This window comes from Aspergillus caelatus, assembly GCF_009193585.1.
Source record: "Aspergillus caelatus strain CBS 763.97 unplaced genomic scaffold BDV27scaffold_16, whole genome shotgun sequence".
NCBI classification, from domain to species: Eukaryota; Fungi; Ascomycota; class Eurotiomycetes; order Eurotiales; family Aspergillaceae; genus Aspergillus; species Aspergillus caelatus.
In genome coordinates this window covers 193,806-206,849 of record NW_022475279.1, presented here as the reverse complement: position 1 = coordinate 206,849, position 13,044 = coordinate 193,806, and the positions used below count along the sequence as shown (strand labels likewise).

The 13,044-nt window shown below is 46.8% G+C and overlaps 6 protein-coding genes across 6 annotated transcripts; 4 read left to right on the top strand and 2 right to left on the bottom strand.

Annotated features, from left to right (window-relative positions):
• Nucleotides 1-1,063: 1,063 nt before the first annotated feature.
• On the top strand, nt 1,064-2,282 carry BDV27DRAFT_141564 (SDR family oxidoreductase; the record flags this gene model as incomplete). The annotated part of the gene is made up of 2 exons (XM_032069843.1): nt 1,064-1,343; nt 1,396-2,282. 2 exons carry the CDS (start codon nt 1,064-1,066, stop codon nt 2,280-2,282), a joined length of 1,167 nt encoding a protein of 388 aa, XP_031932120.1.
• Nucleotides 2,283-2,879: 597 nt separating this feature from the next.
• On the top strand, nt 2,880-4,008 carry BDV27DRAFT_166609 (uncharacterized protein; the record flags this gene model as incomplete). The annotated part of the gene is made up of 2 exons (XM_032074237.1): nt 2,880-3,212; nt 3,280-4,008. 2 exons carry the CDS (start codon nt 2,880-2,882, stop codon nt 4,006-4,008), a joined length of 1,062 nt encoding a protein of 353 aa, XP_031932119.1.
• A 325-nt stretch (nt 4,009-4,333) lies between these two features.
• Nucleotides 4,334-4,828, top strand: BDV27DRAFT_141562 (uncharacterized protein; the record flags this gene model as incomplete). The annotated part of the gene is made up of 1 exon (XM_032069842.1): nt 4,334-4,828. The coding sequence occupies one exon, from the start codon at nt 4,334-4,336 to the stop codon at nt 4,826-4,828; it is 495 nt and encodes a 164-aa protein (XP_031932118.1).
• A 103-nt stretch (nt 4,829-4,931) lies between these two features.
• On the bottom strand, nt 4,932-6,075 carry BDV27DRAFT_166608 (SDR family NAD(P)-dependent oxidoreductase; the record flags this gene model as incomplete). Its single annotated transcript, XM_032074236.1, has 6 exons — nt 4,932-5,154; nt 5,221-5,444; nt 5,507-5,588; nt 5,655-5,732; nt 5,791-5,935; nt 5,997-6,075. 6 exons carry the CDS (start codon nt 6,073-6,075, stop codon nt 4,932-4,934), a joined length of 831 nt encoding a protein of 276 aa, XP_031932117.1.
• A 637-nt stretch (nt 6,076-6,712) lies between these two features.
• On the bottom strand, nt 6,713-7,875 carry BDV27DRAFT_141560 (lipase family protein; the record flags this gene model as incomplete). Its single annotated transcript, XM_032069841.1, has 2 exons — nt 6,713-7,744; nt 7,840-7,875. 2 exons carry the CDS (start codon nt 7,873-7,875, stop codon nt 6,713-6,715), a joined length of 1,068 nt encoding a protein of 355 aa, XP_031932116.1.
• A 3,886-nt stretch (nt 7,876-11,761) lies between these two features.
• Nucleotides 11,762-12,466, top strand: BDV27DRAFT_153487 (uncharacterized protein; the record flags this gene model as incomplete). Its single annotated transcript, XM_032071794.1, has 2 exons — nt 11,762-12,392; nt 12,444-12,466. 2 exons carry the CDS (start codon nt 11,762-11,764, stop codon nt 12,464-12,466), a joined length of 654 nt encoding a protein of 217 aa, XP_031932115.1.
• Nucleotides 12,467-13,044: the final 578 nt, after the last annotated feature.

The window sequence follows — 13,044 nt, the reverse complement described above, 5'->3', positions numbered from 1 at the left end:
GGCATGGCTAGCAGAGAAAAGACTCCACTTTGAAGGTGAAGTTGGGTTTGGACAACGCAGAAAAGAGGGTGAATTCGGCGCCGACAAAGAAGGGCCAGCGGAAAATGTGAGGCCGGATATAGGAAGCTTGGCTAAGCCGTGTACTGCAGCTGTCGATGATTCTCTAGACTCAACAGTCAACGTGTTGATATATCCTGGTGCCCAAGCACTACCTACAAACCCACTTCTGGAAACAAGGGAAAGCAGGATGACCAGATCTTCACCCCTTTTAGTCGACGGCCATCCGGAAACAATATGTCGATTTCCTAGCTTTGGTCATTGAAACTGGCGTTAGCGAGTCTTATACAAAGCCCCATGATGATGTCAAATGGCGATCTCAAAGCTAAGCACGCCGAGGCTGGTGTACGTTTTAGCCTTCACCAAGGCCTTTGCTTTCAGAGTTGATGAAGAAACCATACAATTCACTCCCAGCCTTTGTGCTTCATGCAGGAGTAAATTGTATGACAAACTGATATAACGAAGCTGGCTAAGCTAAGGATATTGAACTTGCTGACTTATGGCGCATCTTCTTGGAAACTCTCCTATGAAGCCTACACATTGTGTTCTTGTTTGAATGCACCGCTTATGTAGAGTGATGAAGTGAGCCCAGCCTACCAACCTTAGAGACTAGCAATGTATGTCTTTGTAGACTGATGCCGATCCCCTTTACAATCCTGTGATAGAACTAGCCTTTATTGGTCCTTTTCCCGTCCTATGCCCTACTTTCTCATGTATTGAACTTCAAGTATACTGGACTTAACAATGAGTTCCATAGTGCTACAGCAGTAATCAACCAACCAGATTTAGTATTGAGAAATGGACGAGCCATTATTAATTGATCGTATCAAAGTAACAGCCTTTTCGCGATTCCGCATATTCTTGATGTGCATTTTGGAGGTGAATTACTAATGAGCGGAATGGGTACCGGGAAATGAATCCCGGATGAAGAATAAAAATGTGCTGCAGATCGACAGACGACATGGATTGTGAATCAACGCGCGAGTCAAGTAAACATCTCTTCACTATGTCAGCCACAGGGAAGCATGCTTTAATCTTTGGCGCGTCGGGGATATCGGGTTGGTCTCTGATGAACCAGACTCTTATCTATCCCACTCCAACAACATTCCGACGGATAACTGGCTTGTGCAATCGACCATTGTCAAAGAAAGATACTCTCCTCCCCAATGACTCACGCCTTAATATTGTGAGTGGGATCGACCTGACCGGTTCAGTTGAGGAGATCATCGACCAGCTGAAGTCGAAAGTTGAGGAGGTAGAGACAGTCGATATTGTGTTCTTTTGCGGTAAGATTAATTCAGGGCTACCAGAAAAACGTCATCCTAACGTCCTCCAAAGCATACATCCAAACAAACGACTTTCAGTCCTTGAAGAAAGTCAACACTGACCTTCTCCGCACTGCTACCCTTGCCATCAGTGCCGCCGCGCCCAACCTCGAGGCTGTCATCCTCCAGACTGGCGGCAAAGGCTACGGATTGGAATTTCCTAAAGAGATTAACATCCAGCCGCCTCTCCATGAACAAATGCCTCGGATTCCTGAGCCTTGGCGACGTAACATCTTCTACTACGACCAATATGATCTCCTGATGGAGCTTTCCAAGGGCTCCAGATGGACCTTTTCGGAAATCCGACCTGATGGTATCGTGGGATTTGCACCCGGCTCGAATGCCATGAACATGGCGTATGGAATTGCTTTCTATCTAACTCTCTACCGGGAGATCTATGGGGCCGGAGCAGCTGTTGCATTTCCCGGCAAGCCCCACGGATACCGATCCACACATAGCGACACATTCCAAGACATTCTTTCTAAGATGGAGATATTCGCCGCCCTGAATAGAGACAAATGTCCGAATGGATCATCCTTTAACAGTGCGGATGGTGAGACGGTGTCGTGGGAGCAGGTATGGCCTGGTATATGCTCCTATTTTGGCCTCGTGGGCACTGAACCCCGTGACGGCCAGGTCAGTATGGAGGAATTTGTACATCAGCACCATGGTACTTGGGACCGCCTGACGGAGGGACATGGCTTGAAAAGAGGGCTTATTGAAAACCAGAATTGGGGACACACTCAGTTTATGCTGGTTGATTTTGATTTTGATAGGGAATACTCTCTTGAGAAGGCCCGTGATGTTGGCTTTAAGGAGTCAATAGCCACTGTTGACGGGTACACAACTGTGTTTGATCGCATGGTTCAGGCGAATATAATACCATCGGTTCATTCCTGAGAAGGGAATGAGTCTGGTAGATTTAGTATAAGAAATACGACAACAAAGATACAGGGAAGTTTGTTAAATTTGTCATTAGGAGGGCTTCTCCGCCAAGGATACTAGAACCATACATTGTAGATAGTTTAAAATATTCATTTTCAAATATTTCTAAAGGCGACTACCGCACGGTTTCTTTAGGTACGATGTAGACCAAGGGTCCTTTCTTGTCTGACCTGTTAGGTTATATATGTAGACAAATCACAAGGAGTACGAAGCTTAGACGATATATTAATAGGGTACATTGGAGTCGTATCTTCCAGCACTACGATCAATGTGTATGATGAAACTACAGCATCATGGTCAGCAGTGACGTAGAAAACATGGAATAATTATAGTCTAAAGCATGAGCTACTCTGCACACCCCGCCCGATGCAATCAAAAAGCTCTTGATTATTAATGGTGGATTGTTGCCATACCGGGATTCAAATTCCAGTAGTCGGCTTGGCTTCAATTTATTCTTAAGTGCTTACGTTCATATTGCAAATTCCCTTAGAGTCAAACCAGACAGTACTTCCATAAAGGGATAATCTTTGAATGGGAACCCACAAATTGGCTATGGCTGCTCCATCAAGAAAACTCAACATTGGAGTCGTAGGCTTGGGCAGGATGGGGCAACGCCATGCCCTAAATATCCTGCATCATGTTCCCCGGGCGCGACTCCATAGTGTGTGTTCCGTCGCCCCGCATGAGATTCAGTGGGCCAAGGATCATTTACAGCCCGAAGGAGTCAGTATATTCAGTGATTACAACCAGATGATACGCACGACAGGCTTGGAGGCTGTAGTAATCGCTTCGCCTACGGCTTTTCATGTTGAGCATTCCCTGGCTGCAATTGAACAAGGAGTTCATGCACTATGCGAGAAGCCAGTTACAACGGATCTCCCATCAGTAAGTCCTAGCTTTCATTCGTGTGGCGGATGCTGTTTGGGCCAGAAGGCTAACACTGTGTTTTTAGATGCGGGGGCTTATTGAGGTTGCGGAGACAAGACCGAACACAAAAGTGATGGTCGGCTTCGTTCGACGATTTGATGAACAGTATCAAGCAGCTCTTCAAAAGATTCAAGAAGGTGTCATTGGTGATCCCATTATTGTTCGCTCACAGGGGGCTGAGAAATTGGACAAGTCTGGGTTTTTCGTTGAATATGCTCGACAAAGCGGCGGGATCTTTGTCGATACGGTTGTCCATGATATTGATCTTACTTTGTCGTTCCTTGGGGAGGACATCAAGCCCAAGGCGCTCTGGGCAACGGGTCTCATAGCACACCATCAAGAGCTGAAAGATTGTCAGGACGCCGATAATGCAGTAGGGGTGGTCGAATTCTGGGGCGGAAAGATTGCACATTACTATCACTCGCGAACTACGGCTCATGGTTACGACAACTGTACTGAAATCATCGGTACAGAAGGTAAAGTCTCGATCAATCTAGTGCCGCATAGCAATAGGGTACAAATATCGAATTCCTCGGGAATTGTGCAGGACGCGACCCCGGGCTGGATTGATCGGTATCGTGAAGCATTTGTAACGGAGCTGAACCAGTTTACGGATGCGATTTTAGAAGGCAAAGAGCTTCCTCTGCGGTTAGAATCCGCATATTCTGGACTCCAGATAGCACTTACTCTACAGGAAAGCCTCAGAACAGGACGCAAGATCGAATTCGACGAGAATGGTGTTCGAAAAAAGTAGGAAGGTGGAGCACTGGGACCTTCATCCTAGGGATATCCGAGGATTTCTAAAGCGTAGCCTTATTGAATAGCATCATGTGATGTTTTCTCCTGAATGTAGTTCGGAACGAATTCTGAGTTGGCTGGAAGTGTAATTCCGTGCGATGGCATAAAGTGAAGACAGGGGGCAAGCTATATGGAGAGGTAAAAAACGAGCACAAGGAAGCAAAGACGTACGAAGCCACAAACGGCATATATCCAGAGCAGAGTAGGTTATTCTTCCAACTGATTCCCAGTGCGAAGCTTACATTGAATGTAACGTATACTAGTCGCTTATCGCTTCAACCATGACTCAAGATGCGTATCGGAAGACAGACTTCAGTTTACCATTAGACGATCGCATTCGTGCCTATCTTGGCAGCGTTACATTAGACACCGATTACTCCGGATTTGACACTCACATGCTGGCAGCTGTTACCTATGTCGGCGCTGACGTTGAAAAAAGGAGAACGACATTCCACTTCGAAGTTGTCGACTACATGTGCAACAAAGATGGCGTTCTGCACGGTGGTGCTGCCTCAACCCTCTTTGACAACCTCAGCTCAACCTCGCTGTTCACTATTGGCAAACCTGGGTATTGGGAGAGCCTCGGGGTGAGCCGATCATTGGGAGTGTGGTTCCACCGCCCTCTGCCTGCAGGCTCGAGAGTGAAGCTCATCTGTACAGTAATTGAGGCAGGGAAAAGGATGGCTACGGTTCGCGCGGTGATGGAAACTATGGATGGCATTGTCTGTGCTAGCTGTGTGCATGAAAAATATCTGCCGCTGAGATCAAGGCTTTGATGTCTGCGCCCATGTTGATACTTTAGAGAAAATTAAACACGGGGTTTCCTGGTGGCCTAAGTATAGCCTGACCCGCTTGGGGTCATTCACTATTGACATTGACCTAGAGCTGGGACTTGTAGTTTCCAGAGGAGACCTGCATACCTCCGTCAACCACCAGATCTTGGCCAGTAACATATGACGATCCGTCGCTCAGTAGGTACAGCGCCGCCATCTTCAGGTCTTCCGGGCTGCCAACTCGACCAAGGGGCGGAGCTTCACGAAATATCCGAAGCAGATTCGGCCGATGGGCTGCGATACTCAGGTTCATATCGGTTGCAATATACCTAGACCAGAAAATGTTAGAATACCAACACAGCCATAAGACCTTGGTACCCATAGCGACTATTTACCCCGGAGATATTGTATTCACTCTAATGCCATAAGCGGAAAGCTCGTGTGCGATATTCCTTGCGAACGACCAAATGAATCCTTTGGTGCCAGCATAGCCAGAAAGCTCGTGTCCGGGGGATACATGTTGCGAGGTTTGAGAGCAGACCATTACTATGCTGCCTTTTTTGTTTTGTTCTTTCATTTTTCGGGTGACATGCTGGACTGCAAAGAAAGTGGCCGTTTCCTGTATAAATTCAGCATCGGACAAAGTCGGTCGCTGAGGTAGAAGTATGGTATATGTCATACGTTGACCGACTGCTGCCTCCGAATATCTTCCCAAGTATGCTCGATGAAGGGTTTGTCAATGCAGATTCCTGCTGCGGTAATACTGGGTATTTCTAGGAGGTTAATAACCTTGCCATCATGGTGAATGTGCAGTGATGTGATTTCTTACATTCCTTCCACATGATTCAAATCACTGTAGATTTGGTTGAACGTGTGGTTCAACTCATCCTCGTTGGCGAGATCGCAACTGCTTTGATCAGCGTCTCAAACGTTCTCCTACCATTCCGTGCATAATTTCAGCTTACTGGTAGTAATAGAGGCGACCAGGAAATTTTGCGCCGGTGAGTGTAAAGTCAGGAGTTGGATGATCCTGGATATCTGTGACGGCCACTACTGCGCCAACTTCAAGACATGCTTTGGAAAGAGCTAGACCAATCCCACGAGCACCGCCTACTTCGAATCCGGTAAGTTAACGTGTCTCTCCAAGTAAACATATAACCATAGGGACTACCTGTAACAATAATCACTCGTCCATCTAGGCTTAGTTGTGCTGGCACTGTAGGAGAAGCTGGGTTTGTTGAACTCTTCATCGTGATTACCGTGCAAAGTTATAGTGAACAATAGTATGACAGACATCTCCATTTCAAATCATATCTGGACCATTTTAAACGTTGAGCCGCATCTGGTGGGGTAATGAAGCACCTATTGAATGTCGGGTTTCAAATCCCGCGGCTCCGTGGATAGGCAAAGAAAGGCTGACTTCATTTAGCAATAAAGAGGAGCCTTGATTGTAACTGCCTGAAACATGCTGCCAAAGGATTGAATCAGCAAAATAAATTACAGAACTATTCACTCAATGGTACATTCGCCAATGCTGGGTTGTTAAGTCGTGGCATTGTGATATCCTTCAACTTGAGTCACGGAACGCAACTTTTGTCATATGTCATACGATAATATCCCAAAATATATAGTTTGAAAACATGTAGTAACCTGTATACCTATAGTAGCGGTATGGTAGAAGATTTAAAGATGATAAATGCTAATTGAAACATAGCAATATTGAGTAATTTATATAGTATATGGTATCTTCACGTCTACCGGATGCCATGAAGCTAAATGATGCAGAGGGTATCATAACATCACAAGAAACCAGAATGAGAGGCTCATCCTGACCAAGCCATGCAGTATTCGAAATTCCAACCTCCGGCACCTAGAGCAGATATAAATTTAAGCACTGGTTCTGTTGGAGATATAATGGGTTGCGAAGAAGGTATCGTTGCCGGCGAGCATTCTGATACGATCCAGATCCTCGGCGCTCCAGCTTTCCTCCATATCACGGTACGTGAACTTCGGCCCACATGCGGTTATATGCCCTAGGTAATATCGATGATCTTCAATCTCAAAGCTGAATCCTGTTTGGCGTGTGCCATTGCATGATAGATTCTCCAGCCCACGGCACATCTGGATGACATCGGTGCCATTTGGGGATGAACCAGAAATCCAATACTCAGGCCAGATATGTCTATAACCAAGATCATAGACCCCGAACAGGCTCATTGGGGGTAGTGATGGTACTGGGTCATATCCGTGAGTTATCCGTGCTGTAAAGCCTGGCTGAGCAGAGACGAACTCTGCAAACCGCGTGTCCCCGACGCGTGGGGAACCATAGGAATATATATCGCAGGGTATCTGCACCGTGCGAAGGTACGCACCAGCGATAGTAGCAATGGCAGCACCCAGAGAGTGACCAGTAACGACCACATCATAATCACTGTGCGTCTCTCTAGCCTGGGTGAGTGCGTCCATAACTTCAGCTTTCAGGAGCTGCCAGGACCGATAGAATCCAGAGTGTATTCCGCAAGAGCAGATGTCGTTACCACGCTGAGGCTTGTCTGACCCGAAGAGTTTGTCCCAGAATCCTCTTGGTCCTGGCTCGTCTACCTTCCAGAATTGGAAGTTCTTGATCCAGTTTCGCACAGAATTGCTACCGCGAAAAGATACGATAAGAAGTCGGTGGGTGTCGTCCACAGCAACGAAGCCGCGGATGTCCTCTTCATTGAACTCTGCTATTGTTCGGGCATCAGCAGCTTCGACCTGGGGACATACCCCTTCAAGGCACCGTATGCTTCCGAGGATACCGTCGTCGTTGTTATGGTCACAGTAAGCGGCAGCGGAGTACTGCGCAAACAGTTGGACATTGGCCAGGTCGTCATTCGAAATAGCTATAGACTCGGGGCCGTTAGTATGTGTTCTCGTTACCTTTACAATAGAAGAGAAATGCTTGTCTGATACATACACCTAGGTGTCACAAAGCGCCCCTGGGCCAATATAGCTAAGCCTAGCAACTGGAATACCAGAAGAAGTGGTATTATTTTCAGCTCACCTAACATGATCACTACCGTGACGCTGTATAGAGTAACGGCTGTTTATGTATCTACATACTATTGATAACAGGCTTAAGACTAAATATATGAATCGAAGTCTAACGACAGATATCTGCCTTTGTGTGTCGAAATGTCACTCGGCGGATGCATAGTGTCAGGGGTATTTTGATGCCCTAACTAGTTCATCCTGCAGGAAGGATATCTTGGAGAAAGGAACAACCCGACATGGGGCATTCTGAGCTTTGACAGAAAGCTACATTCCTAATATATTTGTGGATTGCATCTATACCCCCCTATAAAAGATCTATGTGTTTGTAGGAGCATGTCTCTGATGCCTCAGGCAAAGGAAGATTCTACGGCACCTTCCCGTAGGTCGCTGCTTTCCTTCTCTCGGGGGCACGTCTTTAACTCCTGACCTGCATTGCTTGATTCCTAGTTTCTTTTCTCGAAGATATTGTTGTGGAGTTCCTACCGCCCATGGGCTGCCTCCAACAGCTTCGTTTTCGTTTCATTGCACATTTTCTCCTAAGCGAGCCAAACGCTCCGCAGAAAAGGTCCACTTTAACTAGGGGAAGCAAATACCAAAAGTGGCTGACTTATTCTATTGGAATCTAAATTCTTCGACTGATCCTTAGGGCGCTAGTTGGCACTCGCTAATCTCTCCCCGTTCCACTTGCTTGCACACTTCCTGTAGCGATATCGCATCACTCTGGTGCCGATCTTTCTATTCATTCTAGAGATGAGAAGGTTAAGACGGGCCTGGCCAACGTTGCGCAATTACCAAGAAAGGCATTCATAAATCGTTTTTGAAATAGACATAAATTGACAGAGCAAGTTCATATGATGCCGTATTTCCGGAGTAACTACGAATGTCTGAAAATCGGCTATCTACGTTGTACTAGGCCATATCGAGACTAAACTTCATTTGTCAGGGGGTTATTCCATAGCAGCAATGATGATGTTTCATCGGGTGTGGACTTATCGTGTTAACCAGTTCGGGTCTGGTAGCTGTGTGTTTCTTTCCATTTATATCACGCCGATCGCTAAGGAGATTAAGCGAAGCCAACTACTCTAGCGCCAAAAAAAAAACCTCCGCTGCATGGTATGATTGAAAACCACGCTACTATAAATACAATCTCACACTGGGCCAGGTCCTCACTAAGCCTGTTGGGAGATGATATGAACAAATTAGACACATAGGCCCTTCTCAACACTTTTACTTATACAGTAGCTTCCTGAGATGTGGAGGTGTGACAGCCTTGATGGCATGTAAATCCCGTATTGGCCGCGAGACCCTGTTTCATAATCGTCATGCGAAGCCAATAAAATACTCCGATAATTAACTTCAGGAAAGAAGGACTAGCCTGAGACTAGTTTAGTGAGTTTCAGTCTATTACAATATCAGCCGTACCTGGATACACATCAAGTATATATGTCTTTTAACATAGTGAATAGAATGGAGGCCAAAAAAAGGTGATGCACTGGTCAAACATAACAATAGGTATCTTCAGCTGAAAAGGCCTAGCATATTCAGTAAAGGATCACCGAGACTAGAAAACCATAGTTCGGAACAACAACCAAGGACAGAACAAGATCGTCTCTGGAGAAGGCTAAGGATAGCCTCGTGCGTCGGTGGAGATCTCGACCACGGCGCCAAAGGGAGAACGGCGTTTAGGTTTTCCGCTAGCAGGCTATCACCGTTCTGCCGATACCCACAGACCAGGACCAGAAAGGGATCCCAAGGAGTCCAATGACACATGAAATGTAACCATATGATGCTGTCAGGCAATTGTGGATACTATAATTAGGTGGATCCGTGGGGCATCGATGTCCTAGTGTAGGGCCCCCGAAGTTAAAGTTTCTGAACGAGCGTCTACTTCAAAGTAGACTCTCCGAGGTGCCCAAAAATTGGTTATTCAGCCCAAACGGTTTTTGGCTGGACTATGACTTAACCGGCACATCCGGCTTGAGGGGCCGGAGAATTAAATCCGACTCCAGGAAGTTAAATGATGAATTGTACTGTTTATATTGCGCCTTTTTCATGAGGAAGCTTAAGCTTTGCCCCCCTGATAGGGATAATTTCGTTTGGCATTGGCCAAATTCCAGGGCTTTGAACACTCGTCTGCCTTATACACCTTTTCGGGCATCATTTCGCACAGCATCCCTTCCTGAGCTAGCGCCCTATGATCAAATGGGCAGGATTCAGTCTAACTGTTAAAAGGCTAGTAAGTAGGGTTGCATTCAAGTGGGACCAAAAGACAATTGAGTTCGAGTCAACTTGGTTAGTATCATATAGTTCAATTCCTGTGGGCTTGGCGTGCCCTATTCGGAGCACAGAACCATGGGCAAGATTAGGGCAACGGCTGTCAGTTGACATTCCAGAGCAATCATTTCATGCCCACATTATGATTTACGCACCGATGCACTACGGGGTTGTCATGGATCTTGGGCCTTGGCAAACTATGCATCTTATGTTCCCTGCAACTAACCGCTAACCTATGTCGATTGATGTCTTAGAGATCAAGGAGCCTATCATTGCAACTGGGACAGCGACTAACTAGGATCAGAAAGGAAAGGAATAACTATTGCATACTGACAATAAACTATGTCCAGATATGATGTTATCTCTCAATTGTGTGAATATATGCAGGTATCAGAAGGGCTTCACTTTCTGTAGAACAAAACCCACCCCCCCCCCCCCCCCCCCCGGGCCCTTCTTAAAAATGCCATCGGAAAAGTCGGCAAATGTTCAGCTTATGTGAGTCATGTGTCATCATATTTAGTCAATATTGCAATACACGATACCCGTATTCCTTCATACTCATTTATCATTATCACTCAATGCTAGGGCCTGTTGAGAGATTACCAATCCTGGCTAGCTTCGCAATGGCATCCACACTCATAGACCACAAAATGTACAAGCAGCAGCAGGGATATGTGGTGGATAGTTACAGTCCATTAAGAGCTACTAAGTTCCGGTGACTGAAACAAAAATAGTAATCACGAAAAAAAGGGGTCGTTGTGCCACGTGAGAAAGAGAATGTGTCTTGACAAGCACACAGGAGATAAAACCTACTATCAGTTTCAAAGTAACCAAAGGCTAACTCAAAATATGCTCAGAACCGTGCGATCCCTGTGTCCGAGCCCTACAAACTGTAAAAGGGACCGGTTTGAAACGACGATCTGCGCTTGGTGCCTTTGCTCGCCACATGGACAATATGCTTCTGGCGAATTCACGAAAATCGAGTCACGAAAATCAGTCACATTAGGTTCGTTCCACTGGGCCAGGCGGCGATGTTGTACATGTGCCGTCTCATCCTGAAACATCGCCAACCCCCGGGTTATGGTGACTTAGAGAAAGACGGACTTGATCGAGCTATCCACGGACTAGGTCAAGCACCTGCATGAATGCAAGTTCATCAGCTGGGAGGGCAAAGCACCTGGTAGTTCCTAAGCTGTTATGTTGCCGAGCCGTGCACTGATACATACCCCATTGTGTATGGTCCGTGGGAAAAAGTAACCCCATCCAATAGTGAAACAGGGTCTGCATCTCCTTTTGGCTTTCTTCTCCTGTAGAGATCAACTGCGGTATATCTGGTTAACTATGAACTTACGTCGGAGACGGACATTCAGTAGACAAATGCAACCCTGAGGGATATGAAACTGATATGTTATATTGAAGGGTGAACAATACGAAGTCTGATTTTTGAGTATGGCTGGTGATGGTATATAAAAGAGTCGTCCTCACCGGATATTAGTATGCCAAAAATCACTCGTTTATCATTCATTCTCTTCAACCCTATATCGTTCGTCAGAGCTGTGCTCTAGTCTTTCTTTTTTTTGCCGCAGTTTTATTCACTATTGTACTTCTGGTAAGAAGCTCCATCAAACCATGAGGGCCTTCGTCATCTTCACACTCGTTACGTCCATCCTGGCAGCGCCCACTCAGACGTTCGAGCGCCGTCAGCCGAACAGTGTGATTCCTTCTGCACCATCCGCGGTGAACGTCGGTGTCAAGGCGATGGCAGCTCCCGCCCCCAGCGCTCCTCCTCAAGCACCTGCCCCTGGAGGGCAATCAGGAGGTGGTAGCACTGCTGGCGGTGGACTGGGTGATCTCGCAAACCTCATAGGACAGGGTGTACAAGGTATCACCAAGCTTATCAGCACTATTGCTGGGGCTGCCGGCGGCGGCGGCGGCGAGAGTGGCGGAGGAGGCCAGAGTAGTGGAGGAGGCGCTGGTGATCTAACCAACCTCATTGGTGAAGGGGTAAAGGGCCTCAGTAGCCTTGCGGGCGCTGCAGGCGACGCTGGCGGTGGACTTGGAGATCTCACAAGTCTTATTGGTAACGCTGCTGGCGGCCTGGGTAGCATTGGTAATCTCCTCGGTGGCCTAGGCGGTCTAGGTGGGCTGCTTCGAAGAGACGTAACCCCAGACCTTATTGCGAGGGCGATCGAGAATATGGAGCTACCCGATCTGGATGATGATGAATGCATAATAGAGAAGCTAGGCGGCTTACTTCCAGGTGAGTTAAACCGCTATGTCTTTACCGATATACGAAGCTAATGCGGACCAGGAGACGCCAGTCGCGCTACATAAAAGTCATGCGGGCGCGAGCTGAGCAATGCAAAGCCTGTTTATAATGGAATACCTCTTGGTTTGATTGAGGGAGACGATGTATTCCTTCGCAGGCAAGGCGCTGTATGTGCTAGTTAATGTGGCCTGCCAGCCGCTTATCGTTGTCTATTGTTGATGTGGAGGCTACCACCGATATCACTATTGTTCTCTTCTATGTTCATATCAGACTTCCTAAACGTTGATATAAATTCCAGCACCGTCATTGTTTTATTTAGTCCGAAGTCGGAGTATTACCTATGTAGGCTACTGAAACGCCACATGTAAATGCCTAGGCACTGACATAGCAGCACTCCTGTCAGTAACATGGAACGAGCAGTTCAGATACCCAGCCAAAAGAGGATGTGGCGAAGAACAACCTTGTTTTCTTCTGTGACAGTTTTTCGGCCGTAGATCGATCGTCGATCTGAGTCTTCACTCTCTTTCACGCGATCGATCTACATTCTCCTCATCCCGGTCCAATGGGTGTTATTGGGTCCCGAGAGGCGTTGCGCCGTGTCGTGAATGCAGCATGTTGAATGCGTACCAGGGAACATCAACCA